Here is a 14,238-nt window from a genome sequence, read left to right on the forward strand (position 1 = left end):
AACACCACAAACCTTTCCAAGGGACGGCCGTTCCTGGACCCGGTTCCCCAAGTGACTCTAACAGCGGACGCATCGCTCTCCGGCTGGGGAGCGCACCTCTTACACCTCACAATGCAAGGTCTATGGACGCCACAGCAAAAAACGCTCCACATCAACCATCTGGAGCTTTTGGCGATCTTTCTAGCCCTAAAATCTTTCCAAAAGCAGATTTCAGGCAAAGCAGTCCTCATTCGCACAGACAACATGACTGCGATGTATTATATACAGAAACAGGGGGGGACACACTCTCCCCAGCTCTCCCGCTTAGCCCAGAGCATATGGAGATGGGCAATTCCCCAAAACATTTTTCTCCTGGCACAACATGTTCCAGGCGTACAAAACACCATAGCAGATCTGCTCAGCAGACAGACTCAACAACTACACGAATGGGAACTGCATCCACAAGTTCTTCACCCATTCTTCCAACAGTGGGGGCATCCTCAAATAGACCTCTTCGCCACCCACGAAAACAAAAAATGCCCAAGCTTCGCCGCCAGATACCCACACCCATTGTCCAAGGGCAATGCGATATGGATGAACTGGTCAGGCAGATTTGCATACGCCTTTCCACCTCTCCCACTAATTCCATTAGTGGTCAGGAAACTACAACAGCACTCCCTCACACTCATTCTGGTAGCTCCGACGTGGGCCAGACAGCCGTGGTACACCACGCTACTACAACTATCAGTGGTACCACATCAAAAACTGCACCTTTCCCCATGCCTCCTAACCCAGAACCATGGAGAAATCAGGCACCCGGACCCAGCTCAGCTCAACCTGGCGATCTGGCTCCTGAAATCTTAGAATTCGGGTACCTTAACCTTCCCCCTGATTGCATGAACATCATCATGGAAGCCAGACGTCCTACCACTAGAGCATGCTATGCCGCAAAGTGGAAAAGATTTGTAATGTACTGCCGTAACAATACAATCAACCCTCTAGATGCATCCATACAACACATCATATGCTATCTGCTCCATCTTCACAGGTGTAACCTGGCGTATTCATCCATACGCCTACACCTAGCAGCGATCGCTGCCTATCTACAAAACAGACAGCATTTGTCACTCTTCAGAGTGCCCGCTATTAAAGCCTTCATGGAAGGCCTTAAACGAGTAATTCCTCCCAGGGCACCACCCTCCCCTGTATGGAATCTAAATTTGGTCCTTACACGACTAATGGGTCCGCCCTTCGAACCAATGCACAAATGTGAGCTACAATTTCTCACCTGGAAAACAGCTTTCCTTGTAGCTATCACTTCCCTTAGAAGGGTTGGTGAAATACAAGCGTTCACCATACAGGAACCTTACATACAAATGCATCACAGCAAGGTCATACTTCGAACTAATCCGAAGTTCCTGCCCAAAGTCATTACCCCCTTCCACCTCAATCAATCAGTGGAATTACCTGTCTTCTTTTCGCAACCCCAATCTGTTGCGGAAAGGGCCTTACACACACTAGATGTGAAAAGAGCGTTGCTTTATTACATACAAAGAACGCAACCCTTCAGGAAGACCAAACAGTTGTTCGTCTCCTTTTCTCCACCACATAAAGGCAACCCCATCTCAAAATCAGGGATAGCTAGGTGGATTGTAAAATGCATACAAATTTGCTATCAGAAGGCAAAGAGAACATTATCTGTTCCCCCTAAAGCCCACTCTACAAGAAAGTTAGGGGCTTCTATGGCTTTTCTAGGGAATATACCCTTAGATGACATATGCAAGGCAGCCACATGGTCTACACCGCACACATTCACAAAACACTACTGTGTAGATGTGCACTCCCAGCAGCAAGCTAGGGTGGGCCAGGCTGTACTAAAAACACTCTTTCAAACAGCTGCAACGGATACCGGTGGTCGCCGCTAAGGTTGGGTACTGCTATATAATCTATGCTAAGTGTACAATCTGCAGCTCATATGCCTCGAACGGAATATGCTACTTACCAGTATGCATCTGTTCTTGGCATGTAGAGCTGCAGAGTTGTACACGCCCACCCGCCTCCCCGGCTACCTGTATCCGTTCCAGTCCATCTTATTTAGATACAACACACATGGGTTTCTCACTGTTATTACTACGCTCCATCATTTCCCTGTTGGCGAAAAACAATCTGAGGATGGAGCCGAAGCCCATGCGCAGTACGGACCGAAGGAGGAGTCACCAAACTCGTGACTTCCAAAGACGGTCCAAGAAGAAAAACAAACTGCAAACATCCGGGCCCAACACCAGATGGCGACCTATGCTAAGTGTACAACTCTGCAGCTCTACATGCCAAGAACAGATGCATACTGGTAAGTAGCATATTCCTTTAACTCCGTGTTGGTTCTAAAATAAAACAAGCATATATTTTTTATATATAAACCATTGGCCTAGAGTTCAGTTCTCGAGTGTGTGAGACCATTTGCTGACTGAGTGTGTACAACAAATGCTTTACACTGCCCTCTGATACTGCCTTACTGCTCGACCAAGCTACCACTTTAGAGAGTAAGGTTATATCTAACTTTAGCCTCTGCCAAACCCTGGGGGACTGTGGACTCTGTGCACACTGTACCTATTAAGGAACAGTATATACAGAGCCACTTTCTCACAATGGCTTCTTCGGTTGCCCTTTCTCGCCATGACTGGCTTCGGGACAGTGTGTTCCCGGAAAATGTTCGAAAACTGCTGGTGGACCTTCCCTTCGATGGTGCTCTTTTGTTCCATGCCCCTGCGGTCTCAGCCGTCCAGAGGTTCTTGGCGGGGCTTCGCCCTCCACCCCCCCCCCCTCTCCTTCTTCTCCTCCGTGACCTGTGTGGTGTTCCGGTTCTTAAAGCTGTTCTTCCTTTGGGGCGGGTCTCCCCGGTTGTGTGTTGTGTGCTTCATGGCCACTCGAGTCCTCCTTGCTGAGCCTATGGTTCTGTTGGCTGCTGGCCAGCCCTTTTTGACAGTGTGTTTTTCCTTTGGGTGTTTTTCACCATGCTGGGCCTGAGATTGGGCCTTCTGCGTTTCCCCTCTGGCTGCTTGATAGGCCTCCTGCGGGGTTTTTTGCTGCAGGTCTCTTTGTTGTCCTCTGCTGCGGACGTTTCCTCCTAAGAGGTTCCCATATCTTGGGATATGACATGCCCTATGTGGGGCAGGTTTGGCTGTTATATGGCCCTGGTATATGCTGGGGAGTTGTGGTCGCCTACGGGCTTCTGCTCTTCGTGGCGTTGTGGTATGTTGCGGATGCAACCTTCTTCGCCGGTTTGCTTTGAGTGTTTAGTTCTGTGGTTTCCCTGGCGTCTGGCGGAGCTTGCCAGTGCCGCCCTCTTGTTCTTTCTGCACCGCTGTGCCTTCTTGGGTCTTTAGTGGGACTGTCTTCTCCGCTGCTTCCAGTGGGCCTTGCACTTGGTTCTACCTCTTCTCTCTGTGGGGGGGGAGGGGGGGGGGATGGTCCCTGACTTCTGGACCCTCTTGTGGGCGCAGTTTGTCCCTGCGTTGCATTTGATGACATTTCCTGGGTGACCTTGATTTCCCTTTTTCGGCTTCCACCTGCTTCTTGCTGCCGCGCCGTCCTGTCTGGGATTGCCTTTGCTCTCCTCTTCCCCTTGGAGTCTCTAGGTTGCTAGTCTCCTTCGGTACTGCTTTCCTTGCCTTGAACGGAGGTTTTGTTGCCTCACTTGGGTGTGGGGTGTTTGGCCTCTTTGTGCCTTGCCTTGTTTCCTCTGCTGAGTGAGGCCAGGCGATCTACTTCTCTTTTCCCCTGGGGTTGGTGGGCTCCTGTGCTGGCGGGGGGTTCTCTTTGCCTGGGGGACGGGCTCCTCGTCTTGTTTTGGACTCTGCCCCCTTGCGGTCCTCTGTTCTGCTCAGGTGGGTGGTGTCCTCTCGCAGACCCTCCTTCCCCTTGGGTATGGCTATGGTATCTATTCTACGTGACGGAGTCTGCGGCTAGTAGTCTCTATCAGATGTACGAGTTACTTACCTTCGGTAATGATGTATCTGGTAGAGACGATGTTTCTGTACTGGCAGGGTTGCTGCTCTGCTCTTTATTCCTTCCCTGCCTTTGGGTACTGCGGGTGCTGCTCTTTATGATGTTCTCACCATTCCTGTTTCTGCTCTTCTGATGGATACATCTGCCAGTGGATTCCTCACCTTGTGAATATTCCCTGCGCCAGCAACATTCGGAAACTTTTGTAGCTCTCCACGCTTACGAGGACGACGTCACCGAAGCACGGCTCCGCACGCGGCTCCGCTGACGTCACTGGATCCATAAGAGAACCTCAGCGGCGTGATGACGTCCGTTCCCTTTTTTCCGTGCTGTCGACGCGAACAGTTTTCTGGGACTCTCCGTAGCTTTGGCTAGTTACTTTGTATTTCTGCTGGTGTTTCTACTTTCATCTTGCTTCTTGTTCCAAGATGTCGACGAAGTCTGGATTCAAGACGTGTAGAGTGTGGTAGACACATGTCCATCACGGATCCATACGAGGACTGTCTGGTGCTTGTCGGATCACGACGTCGAGGGATGCTCTTGCTTCCGCAAGATGAATCCAAATGCCTTAAAAGAAAGAGAAGCAAAGTTATTTATAGCGAGTATGAAAAAAAGAGAAGAGGTCGAAGACGGTCGAGGTCTGGATCGAAGTCGACATCTGGTCGTGCTTCTAAGGCCAAGAAGCATAAAAAGAAGAGGCATGGATCTCAACGCCGTTTGGATAAGGAGATGGCTCTGAGATAGACTTCGCCTACTCCTCTGTCGTAAGGACTATGGTTCTCCCTCTCCTGTGTCAAATCCTGCTTCTCCTGTTTGCCTAACCTTGCCTGCTGCTTCACCGGAGCACGCTCCGGCTCCATCGCTGATGCATTCTCCGGCTCTGGTTGAAGAGGCTCTGGCTCCTAATGAGTCTTTGACTCCGCTGGCTCCACCGTCGGCGCCGATTAACCCGAGTCTGGTAATGCCTCAATCTGAGCCTTACCCCCCTTTCCAGGCCCGGGACAAGACCCATCGCATTATTTAAATGCTATGTATGGCATCTTTACGAGAGCGATGTACCCCTCTGGAGCACCTTCGGGTCCCATGGGTCCAATGGCCTTTAATCTGGAGGTTCCTTAAGCCTACGCTCAGGCTTCATTTATTCCAATTTTCCCAGCGACGCCGTCTTGGCATTTCCCGGCGCTGAGGACGTAGACGCCGCTCCCATCTTCTCCGGTTCCAGCTCGACCTTGTTCGACTCCAGCTGCTCCTATAAATCCGTGTTTGACGCCGGCTCCGTCGGAGTCGGTTGCGGCGCTGCCGATGCCGGTCCTGAGGATTAGGTCCAGGCGAGAAGCACAGTTTTGTAGGAGCATGGCGAGTATGGCCTTAAAGTCAACAAATGCTATCTGTCTCTTGGGCCGTTATATCCACACGCTCATGGATTCTGCTAAACAGCTGGTTCCTAAGTTATCTGAGGAGGACAGGCAGAACTTTAATGAAGTCCTGTCAGACACTCGGGCGGCTGCGAGTCAGGTTATCCAGAGTGGCCTGGACACTGCGGACTCTGTTGCCAGGATTATGGGCTCCTCAGTCGCCACAAGGCGGAGTGCTTGGCTGAAAACTTCGGAGTTCTCCCCTGATGTGCAGGCAACACTTCTGGATCTGCCTTTTGATGATTCTGGGCTGTTTGGCGAAAGGGCGGATGCTGCCTTGGAAAGGTTCAAGGACAGCAAAGCCACGGCCAAATCTCGGTCTGCAGGCACAGCCTAGAGGTTCTTCTTATAGGAGGTAGAGGTTTTGGGAGGTCGTCCTTTTGGACCTATAGGCAGCCACAGCAGCAGCAAAATACCCTGTATAAGAGCTACAGGTGCAGGTTCAGGGGTCGTGCTCGACGTCGACAGCTCTCCTCCTCCTCTTCCACTCTCCCACCACTGTAAAGCAGCCCTAGATCCACCATTCTGGATCATGTTGGTCCTGTGGGGGGGGTCTGCTTACCCATTTTATACAAGATTGGGAATCGGTCACTACAGACCTTTGGGTTCTAGATCTTGTAGCAAATGGGCACGCTCTTCCCTTGCGGGAATTCCCTCCGAATTACCCTCCTTGCCAAGGTGCTTGCTCGGCGGACCATCTTCTCCTGCAGGAGGAAGTCCTGAAGTTGTTTCAGAAAGGTGCGATAGAGGTGGTTCCGGAGCAGGAGAGGGGTCAGGGATGCTACTCCCGGTATTTCCTGATTCCTTAGAAGGACGGCAGATTGCGTCCGATATTGCACCTCAGAATCTTGAATCTTTTTCTAAAGCAAGAGAAGTTCAAGATGCTCACCCTTGCGCAGGTTCTTCAAGCGCTGCAACAGGAGGACTGGATGGTGTCGATCAACTTGCAGGATGCGTATTTCCACACCCCCATTCTGAAGTCGCTCAGGAAGTATCTCCGTTTTACGGTAGTCGCACCATTATCAGTTTGCGGTCCTTCCGTTTGGTCTTACTACTGCACCTTGAGTCTTCACCAAGGTGATGGCAGTGGTGGCAGCCCATCTCAGAAGATCGGGGATTCCGGTTTTTCCTTATCTGGACGACTGGCTAATCAAAGCGGAGTCGCCGGAGAAGGTGCTTCATCATCTGCAAGTTACAACCCAACTGTTGTACGAATTGGGTTTCTCGATAAACTTGCCCAAATCTCACCTGGTGCACTCTCAGCGCATAGGGGCGGTACTGGACACTACTGTGTCGAACATTCCCACCTCCACAAAGGATTCTCAACATACAGGAAATTATTCCCTTGTTTTACAGTGGAGCGGTCGTTCCAGTCCTGAAGGTCCTTCGTCTGCTCAGTTTGTTTGCTTCCTGCATTCTGTTGGTCAACCATGCACGCTGGCACATGAGGGCTCTCCAGTGGTGCCTCCGCAAGCAGTGGTATCAGCACAAAGGGGATCTCAGGGAGTCTGTGAGGATCTCCAGAGGAGCTGCGAGGATCTCCAGAGGAGCTGCAGCGGATCTGTCTTGGTGGCGCGTGGAGGGCAAACTGTCTCATGGAAAGCCCTTCCATCTACCTCCATCGGTGACCATAGTAATAACTGATGCATCCACTTTAGTGTGGGGTGCTCATCTGGGGGATCTGGAGATCAAGGGTCTTTGGTCTCCAGAGGAAAGGTTGCTTTACATCAACCTTTTGGAGTTGCGGGCGGTACGTTTGGCACTCAAGGCCTTCCTCCCTTCGCGGTAAGTCTGTTCAAGTCCTGACGGACAACACTACTGCTATGTGGTATGTCAACAAGCAGGGAGGAGTGGGTCTTCTACATCTGCCTTATCTAGAGGTGTTCCTGTGGAGGACATTTGTAGAGCGGCAACTTGGGCCTCCCTTCACACTTTCGCAAAGCATTACTGCTTGGATTCCGAGGTGAGGAGGGACAGATACTTTGCTCGTTTCGTCTGGTATAGAAGGGTGGACACCCTCCTCCGGGAGTGGGGACTGCTGTGGGAATCTTTTCACAAGGTGATGAATCCCCTGGCAGATGTATCCATCAGAAGAACAAGTTACTTACCTCTGGTAACGCTTTTTCTGGTGGATTTAGTATCTGCCTGTGGAATCCTCACTGAATCCCCCCCCCCCCCGTTTTCCACCCTTGTATACCTACAATAGTGATGTTTCGAAATGTATTTATTACTGTCAGTGTTTTCTTTTGCCTTGCTGCTTTTTTCTTCACACTGTGTTGGTTTGTATAGTATGTAGTGTGTATACTGTATCTATATTGTTGTCAGTCCGTCCGTGTGCCTCGATGGCACGGAAAAAAGGGCGGAACTGACATCACGCCGACCAGGTCCTCTTACGTATCCATTGACGTCAGCGGAGCCGCGTGCGGAGCCGTGCTTCTGTGACGTCGTCCTCGTCGGCGTGGAGAGCTACAAAAGTTTCCGAATGTTGCTGGCGCAGGGGATATTCACAAGGTGAGAAATCCACAGGCAGATACTGTATCCACCAGAAAAAGCGTTGCCGAAGGTAAGTACTTGTTCTTTCGCACACTGTTCCTATACTCTCACAGTTTTGTCTGCTGGCTCCTTGTTGTGGCGCGGAAAAGTTCTCCGAAGAACACGGACGTAGGCGTCCCGGGGTGGGACTTATGTGACTTATGTGACTTATGTGACCTCGCTGAAGTCACGTACCCGGACGACGCCTGGGCGGAGTTGCGTGATGCCGTCCTCCCGGCGCGCAGGGATGCTGCGCAAAAAGTTTTTGGGATCCAGTCTCACGCCTGGGGATAATTCTACCTCAGGCAACAATCTCACAAGATGATCCTAATCGCTCTCACATGGGCACGGCCACCATGGTTCACCACACATCTCGAACACTTGGTGGTTCCACACCAAATACTGCATCTCTCCCCTAACGCAGAACCATAGAGAGATAAGTCACCCAGATCCAGGTCAACTGAATCTGGCGATATGGCTCCTGAAGTCCTAGAGTTTCGTTACCTTAACCTTCCACCAGAATGTATGAACATCATCAAAGAAGCCAGACGCCATACTACTAGAGTCTGTTATGCAACAAAATGGAAAAGATTCGTCATTTACTGCATTGATAATAAAACCGATCCACTGGATACATCAATCCAGATCATCATTTGCTATTTGCTGCATTTACAAAGATGTAATCTGGCATATTCAACCATAAGATTACATCTAGCTGCCTACTTAGAAAACAGACAACACCTGTCACTGTTTAGAGTACCTGCACTCAACGCCTTTATGGAAGGTCTTAAAAGAAATTCCTCTCAGACTGCCACTCTCCCCGGTGTGGTATCTAAACATTCTTTACCAGGCTCTTGGGTCCCCTATTTGAGCCTTTACACAAATGTGAACTGCAGTTCCTCACATGGAAAGTAGCTTTCCTTGTCACAATCACCTCTCTCAGGAGAGTAAGTGAGATCCAGGCTTTAACCATACAAAAACCATTCTTACAAATAGATCGTAGCAAGGTGGTTCTTAGAACAAATCCAAAATTCCTTCTGGTTTTCATCTTAACCAATCCATAGAGTTACCAGTGTTTTTCCACAACCCGGACTCTGTAGCAGAGTGCGCTCTTCACACACTTGACGTCAAAAGAGCTCTTCTTTATTATATTAACCGGACTAAGCCCTTTAGAAAGACAAAACCATTATTTGTAGCTTTTTCACCACCTCATAAAGGACTCCCCATCTCCAAAGCTGGGATTGCTAGGTGGATAGTCAATTGCATACAAATATGCTACCAAAAGGTTAAACGCACATTAACAATTCCCCCTAGAGCGCACTCAACACGCAAACTAGGGGCTTCCATCGCATTCTTATGAAACATTCCCTTCGATGACATTTGTAAGGCAGTGACATGGTCTACACCACACACCTTCACCAAACACTACTGTGTAGATGTGCAGGCGAAGCAACAGGCTTCTGTAGGCCAGCTGTCCTTAAGACACTTTTTCAATCCACTGCAATGGATACAGGTGACTTTTGTGAGAAAGAGCCCTCTTTCTTGCATGGTATGCACCCACTTTTTGCTGAATAGCTGATGTACTTTGAGTGTGCCCTCGGCTCCTGCTTATCAGGTACCCAGAGCCTATGTTCTTTCCCTAAAACTGCATTGAAGCCTAAACCCAATTGGCATCTCTGGCCACAGGTCAGCCCCTGGTAAATGGTACCACAGGTACCCAGGGTACTGTGACCAGGGAAGGACCCCTAAGGGCTGCAGCACTTATTGTGCCACCCTTGGAGGCCCTGTCCCCTGACTCACACACTGCCTTTGCAGACTGAGTGCCTTGGTGCAGAACAAAGTGAAGAGTCAACATGGCACACATCCCTGTGTGCCATGCCCACAAACCACTGCCCTGTCATACATCAGTCATCCCTCTAGCTTGGGTGCCCTATGCCAGTGGTGATCAGTCAGATCACTGGAAGTTGGTAGAGTTTCAGGGGGCATCTCTAACATGCCCTCTGTCGTGCATTTTACATTAAACCCCACACTGGCATCCGTGTGGGTTTAATGTGCTGAGAAGTTTGATACCAAACTTCCCAGTCTTCAGTGTTGTCATTATGTTGCTGTGGAGTTCGTGTTGACGATCTCCCAGTACCATATACTCTTAAATGGCAGCACTGTACTTAGTGACCAGGAAGGGACCTGGGTACCGTAGGGGTACAGGGCTCATGCACCTGTACCCACACCACTGGCATAGGGCACCCAGCTGGAGGGGTGACTGAGGTATGCTAGGGCAGTGTGTGTTGTGGGCATGGCACACAGGGATGTGTGCCATGTCGTCTGTTTTATTCTTCACCCAGACACTCAGCCTGCAAAGGCAGTGTGTGTTTGTGTGTGTGTGTCTGTCAGGGTACAGGGCGTCTAAGGGTAGCACAATAAGTGCTGCAGCCCTTAGGGGCCTTCTCTGGTCAGAAGGCCTTGGGTACCTAGGGTACCATTTACCAGGGGCTGACATGTGGCCAGAGATGCCAATTTGGGTTTTGGCTGTTAGGCAGTTTTAGGGAAGGAACACAGGCCCTGGGTACCTGATTGGCAGGAGCCCTGGGCACACTCAGAGTACATCAGCAATTCAGCAAAAAGTGGGGGCATACCATGCAAGAAAGATGGCACTTTCTCACACAGCTCGAGTCGAGAAACAGCACGAGGAGGTCCCCTGGGTGACCCTGACCCGAGATCTGGAGACTCCTGATCTTCCTCAAGCCTCCAGGCGATGCCTGCAGCCTCAATTTTGAGGACCCCCTCTACCGCAGCCAGAGCAGGTAAGAAAATCTGATGTCACAAGGCACCCCTGTACCCGACGTCCCACGGCCTTGTGCCCAAACCAAAGGTGCCTAACCACTCCCTAACATTCTAACTTACCCCTCGAAGTGATGGTCGCACCCAGAAGATCCTCGTCCCCGAGCCTGCAGTGTTCTTGTCCCAGAGGTTCTCCATTGAAAACAGGGCGCCCGACCTCAAAACAGCACCCTGCACCCGGCTGCCCTAGTGCCGCTGAGGGTGCACCTTTGGTGCTATTTTGGTCTCCAACTTGCCCTGAACTTAACCCTAGGAGTGTTGCTCCCACACCCCAGTGGCCTGCTTGCCAGCAGCCACCGACCGGAGGCCCCGCTATCCCTCATTGGATAACATTGGGCCTCAGCACTCTGCACCCGGCTGCCCTAGTACCTCTGAGGGTGCAACAAAAGTGCATCACTGACCCTGGGTGACCCCTGAGTCCAACCCAAGAACCTTAACTCCCACAGTTGTTTACTTACCTGCAAACCGTAAGCCTATTCATTTCAAAGTACAGCTCAAAAAAGTTACTTAGTGTATAGTTTTGAAATCTGAAAATATTCCTAGATTCAGGACTGAGTTAGAGAAAGTAACGTAAAAGTAACTTACCTGTAATTTAATGAAAGACTATTCATTCCAATGTACTGTATTTGCTAAGTGTTGCATACTACCGCTCCCTTGTAAATCAAACAAAGTTCAATTTCTATTGCATATTCAAACTGTTCTATATCCAGTAACTTATTACTGAAAAGTATTTAATGCTTACCTGTAGCAGTCCTGCTTGGTTCTAAAAATACAGTATATTTTTTATACAAACACAATTGGCCCAGAGTTCAGTTTTTGAGTGTGTGAGACCATTTGCTGACTGAGTGTGTGCAACAAATGCTTTACACTGTCCTCTGATACTGCCTTACTGCTCGACCAAGCTACCACTTTAGAGAGTAAGGTTATATCTAACTTTAACCTCAGCCTACTTTTGGGGACTCTTGGACTCTATATACACTGTACCTCACTTTGGTGCAGTATATATAGAGCCAGTTTCTTACACAAGTTCAATACTCGTCACATTAACCAAGATATTGTTTTCTCCATAGGATAACATTAGACACCTTAAAGTTTCCAGGTGTCCATTTTTATAAGTGAAAAGCATTTTTGATTAAAAACGTTCTGAAGAACTGGGTCTCGAAATAAAGTACAAAGTGTATTTTTCTAAAATTGGTCTGGATCTCCGGTGTCTTGTGTCCATTATAGATCACTGTTGTGCAATAAGTGGCTTACACTCATCCGTGTTAGGCCTAAGTCTCCTTGCCCACACTACCACTAATAGAGCATTTAGGGTTTTACATTGCCCCCTGTACACTTTTGGGGAACCCCTGGACTCTGTGCATGGTATTACCACCTAGTGACAATATCCTATTGAGATCCAGCTTAATACAGTGTTGAGTCTAGAAAAGACTCATGTTGCAAAAAAGTTAATCGCCATTAACAATAGTTTTGCAGCTTGAAGACTTCCTAGAATTGTGTAACCCTCCTAGTTCCTCAAGGAATGAGTGATGAGTCTTTGCAAAAGGTGAATAAGCAAAACATTAGAATATTGATGTACTAAGAGCAAAGCTGTAGTACAGTACAGCTCACCAAGAAAGGAGGAAAGAAAATTAAGATGGCAACTACGCACTGGGGCATTGTAGACATATGCTTGACATCAGCTTGCAATTATTCTACGTATTGGTAGTCAAATATTGCACAGCATGTGAATCCAGAAAGTCCTAAAGCGCAAAACTGTTTTATTACATTTAACACCTGAAGACTAGACTGCTGCTAAAATGTTTGCATAATGATGGTCTGATAGATTCTTAATTAAACGAATTGAAAAAGGAACCCTGTGCTAAGTGCTTCCAGTCTCAGAATGCACTATATTTCCAGTTGCCTTGGAAGTTGTTCTTGTTACCGGCACGTCAGCGTGTGGCCTGGAACACTTTTCTTTACACACATTTGCACAGTATTTTCAGTTTGAGAATTGACTTGTCTTCATTTGAAGTTTCTCATCTTTGGAAAGCATTGTCAAGCCGCCTTTGCCTTTTAAAGGGATTTTTTTTCCAGTTAATGCCTTAGCTATTTTGTAAAGTGCTCTTCGTGTGCCAAGGACAGCTGTTTAGGACCCCCATCAAGCCTATTTGGTGCCTTCCAAGCTCATATTCTACAACTGAATGTGAATTTTGTGTTAAAATATAAGATATTTACGTGCCTTCAGGGCTTTAGACTGAGGGGAAAACTTGCGGGGCTGAGAGGAAAAGCAAGAAGAGGTCTGAAAAGTCCTCAAAGCCTTAACATCAATAGACTCCCGAAGAGGGGAATCCAAGGAGTTCTTCCAGCTACTCTGCAAGAAGATCTGTACTTAGCAGTGTATTTACTTTTAGGACTTTGGTTTATCTTTTCTTTGATTGTAACTTGCTCTGTTGTCACCCTTGCAGTTCTGATCTTCTAATTTACTTCTGGCTATATCTGTTCAGGAAGTGGCTCGACGAAAGGAAGACGATGAACGGAAGTCACGTGAGAAGCAGGAAGAGGAAGAAGCTAAGTGTCTTGAAAAATTTCAAGATGCGGAACCACTTGAGCAGGAAGAGCTGCATAACTTCACAGACACCATGTTGCCAGGCTGCTTTCACTTGTTGGACGAGCTACCAGATACAGTTTATCGAGTCTGTGACCTCATTATGACTGCCATAAAGCGCAATGGGGCAGATTACCGAGATCTGATTCTCAAGCAAGTAGTGAACCAGGTGAGCTGTACATTCCTAAGTGACAGTGGCAAGCTGGTGTTCAAGACCTTTGGTTTATTCTTAATTCTCTTTTAGGTGTGGGAAGCAGCGGATGTGTTGATCAAAGCTGCCCTCCCTCTGACCACGAGCGACACTAAAACTGTATCTGAATGGGTCAGTCAAATGGCCACTCTTCCACAAGCATCTAATTTGGCCACACGTATTTTGTTGCTCACTCTCCTCTTTGAGGTAGGATTGGTAAATTTATAACCGATTGTGTCCCTGCAATTAGTTGTCTTTATTAATAATCTTGCTTTTGTTTTAGGAATTAAAATTGCCCTGTGCACGTGTGGTAGAGAACAGTGGGATTCTGAGTGTTCTTATAAAACTTTTGGAGGTAGTTCAGCCATGTCTGCAGGCGGCCAAAGAGCAGAAGGATGTGCAAACCCCTAAGTAAGATTCTTTCTATTGTCTTTTTCAATGTTAATCTTGATCTGCTTTTTCTATTCCTGTATTGCATCTTGCTTTCACTTATAAATGGGCAATCGCAGAAATGTATGTACACGCTTGTAATTGTGATATTGTCTAAACTATTCAGTCCCGCTAGCCTTGTATATGCACAGCTTTATCCTACATTGTAGGATCTTAATTAGTAGTCCTAAATGTCGCACCTGTGTGCTGAACCAGAAGACTTAACGATATATACAAACATGCATTTGAAATGGAATAGGTTCCGC

At 48.3% G+C, this 14,238-nt stretch overlaps 1 protein-coding gene across 5 annotated transcripts in view; it reads left to right on the forward strand.

Annotated features, from left to right (window-relative positions):
• HUWE1 (HECT, UBA and WWE domain containing E3 ubiquitin protein ligase 1) overlaps positions 1-14,238 on the forward strand; it is a 1,878,220-nt gene that overhangs the window by 737,130 nt on the left and 1,126,852 nt on the right. For all 5 annotated transcript variants that reach the window (XM_085629865.1, XM_085629862.1, XM_085629866.1 and 2 more), the window contains 3 exons: positions 13,253-13,522; positions 13,598-13,750; positions 13,827-13,954. In XM_085629865.1, the coding sequence (XP_085485991.1) occupies positions 13,253-13,522; positions 13,598-13,750; positions 13,827-13,954 (551 nt within the window). The remainder of the gene's footprint in view (positions 1-13,252; positions 13,523-13,597; positions 13,751-13,826; positions 13,955-14,238) is intronic.

The sequence above is a fragment of the Triturus cristatus genome, chromosome 10 (genome assembly GCF_964204655.1).
Source record: "Triturus cristatus chromosome 10, aTriCri1.1, whole genome shotgun sequence".
NCBI lineage: Eukaryota > Metazoa > Chordata > Amphibia > Caudata > Salamandridae > Triturus > Triturus cristatus.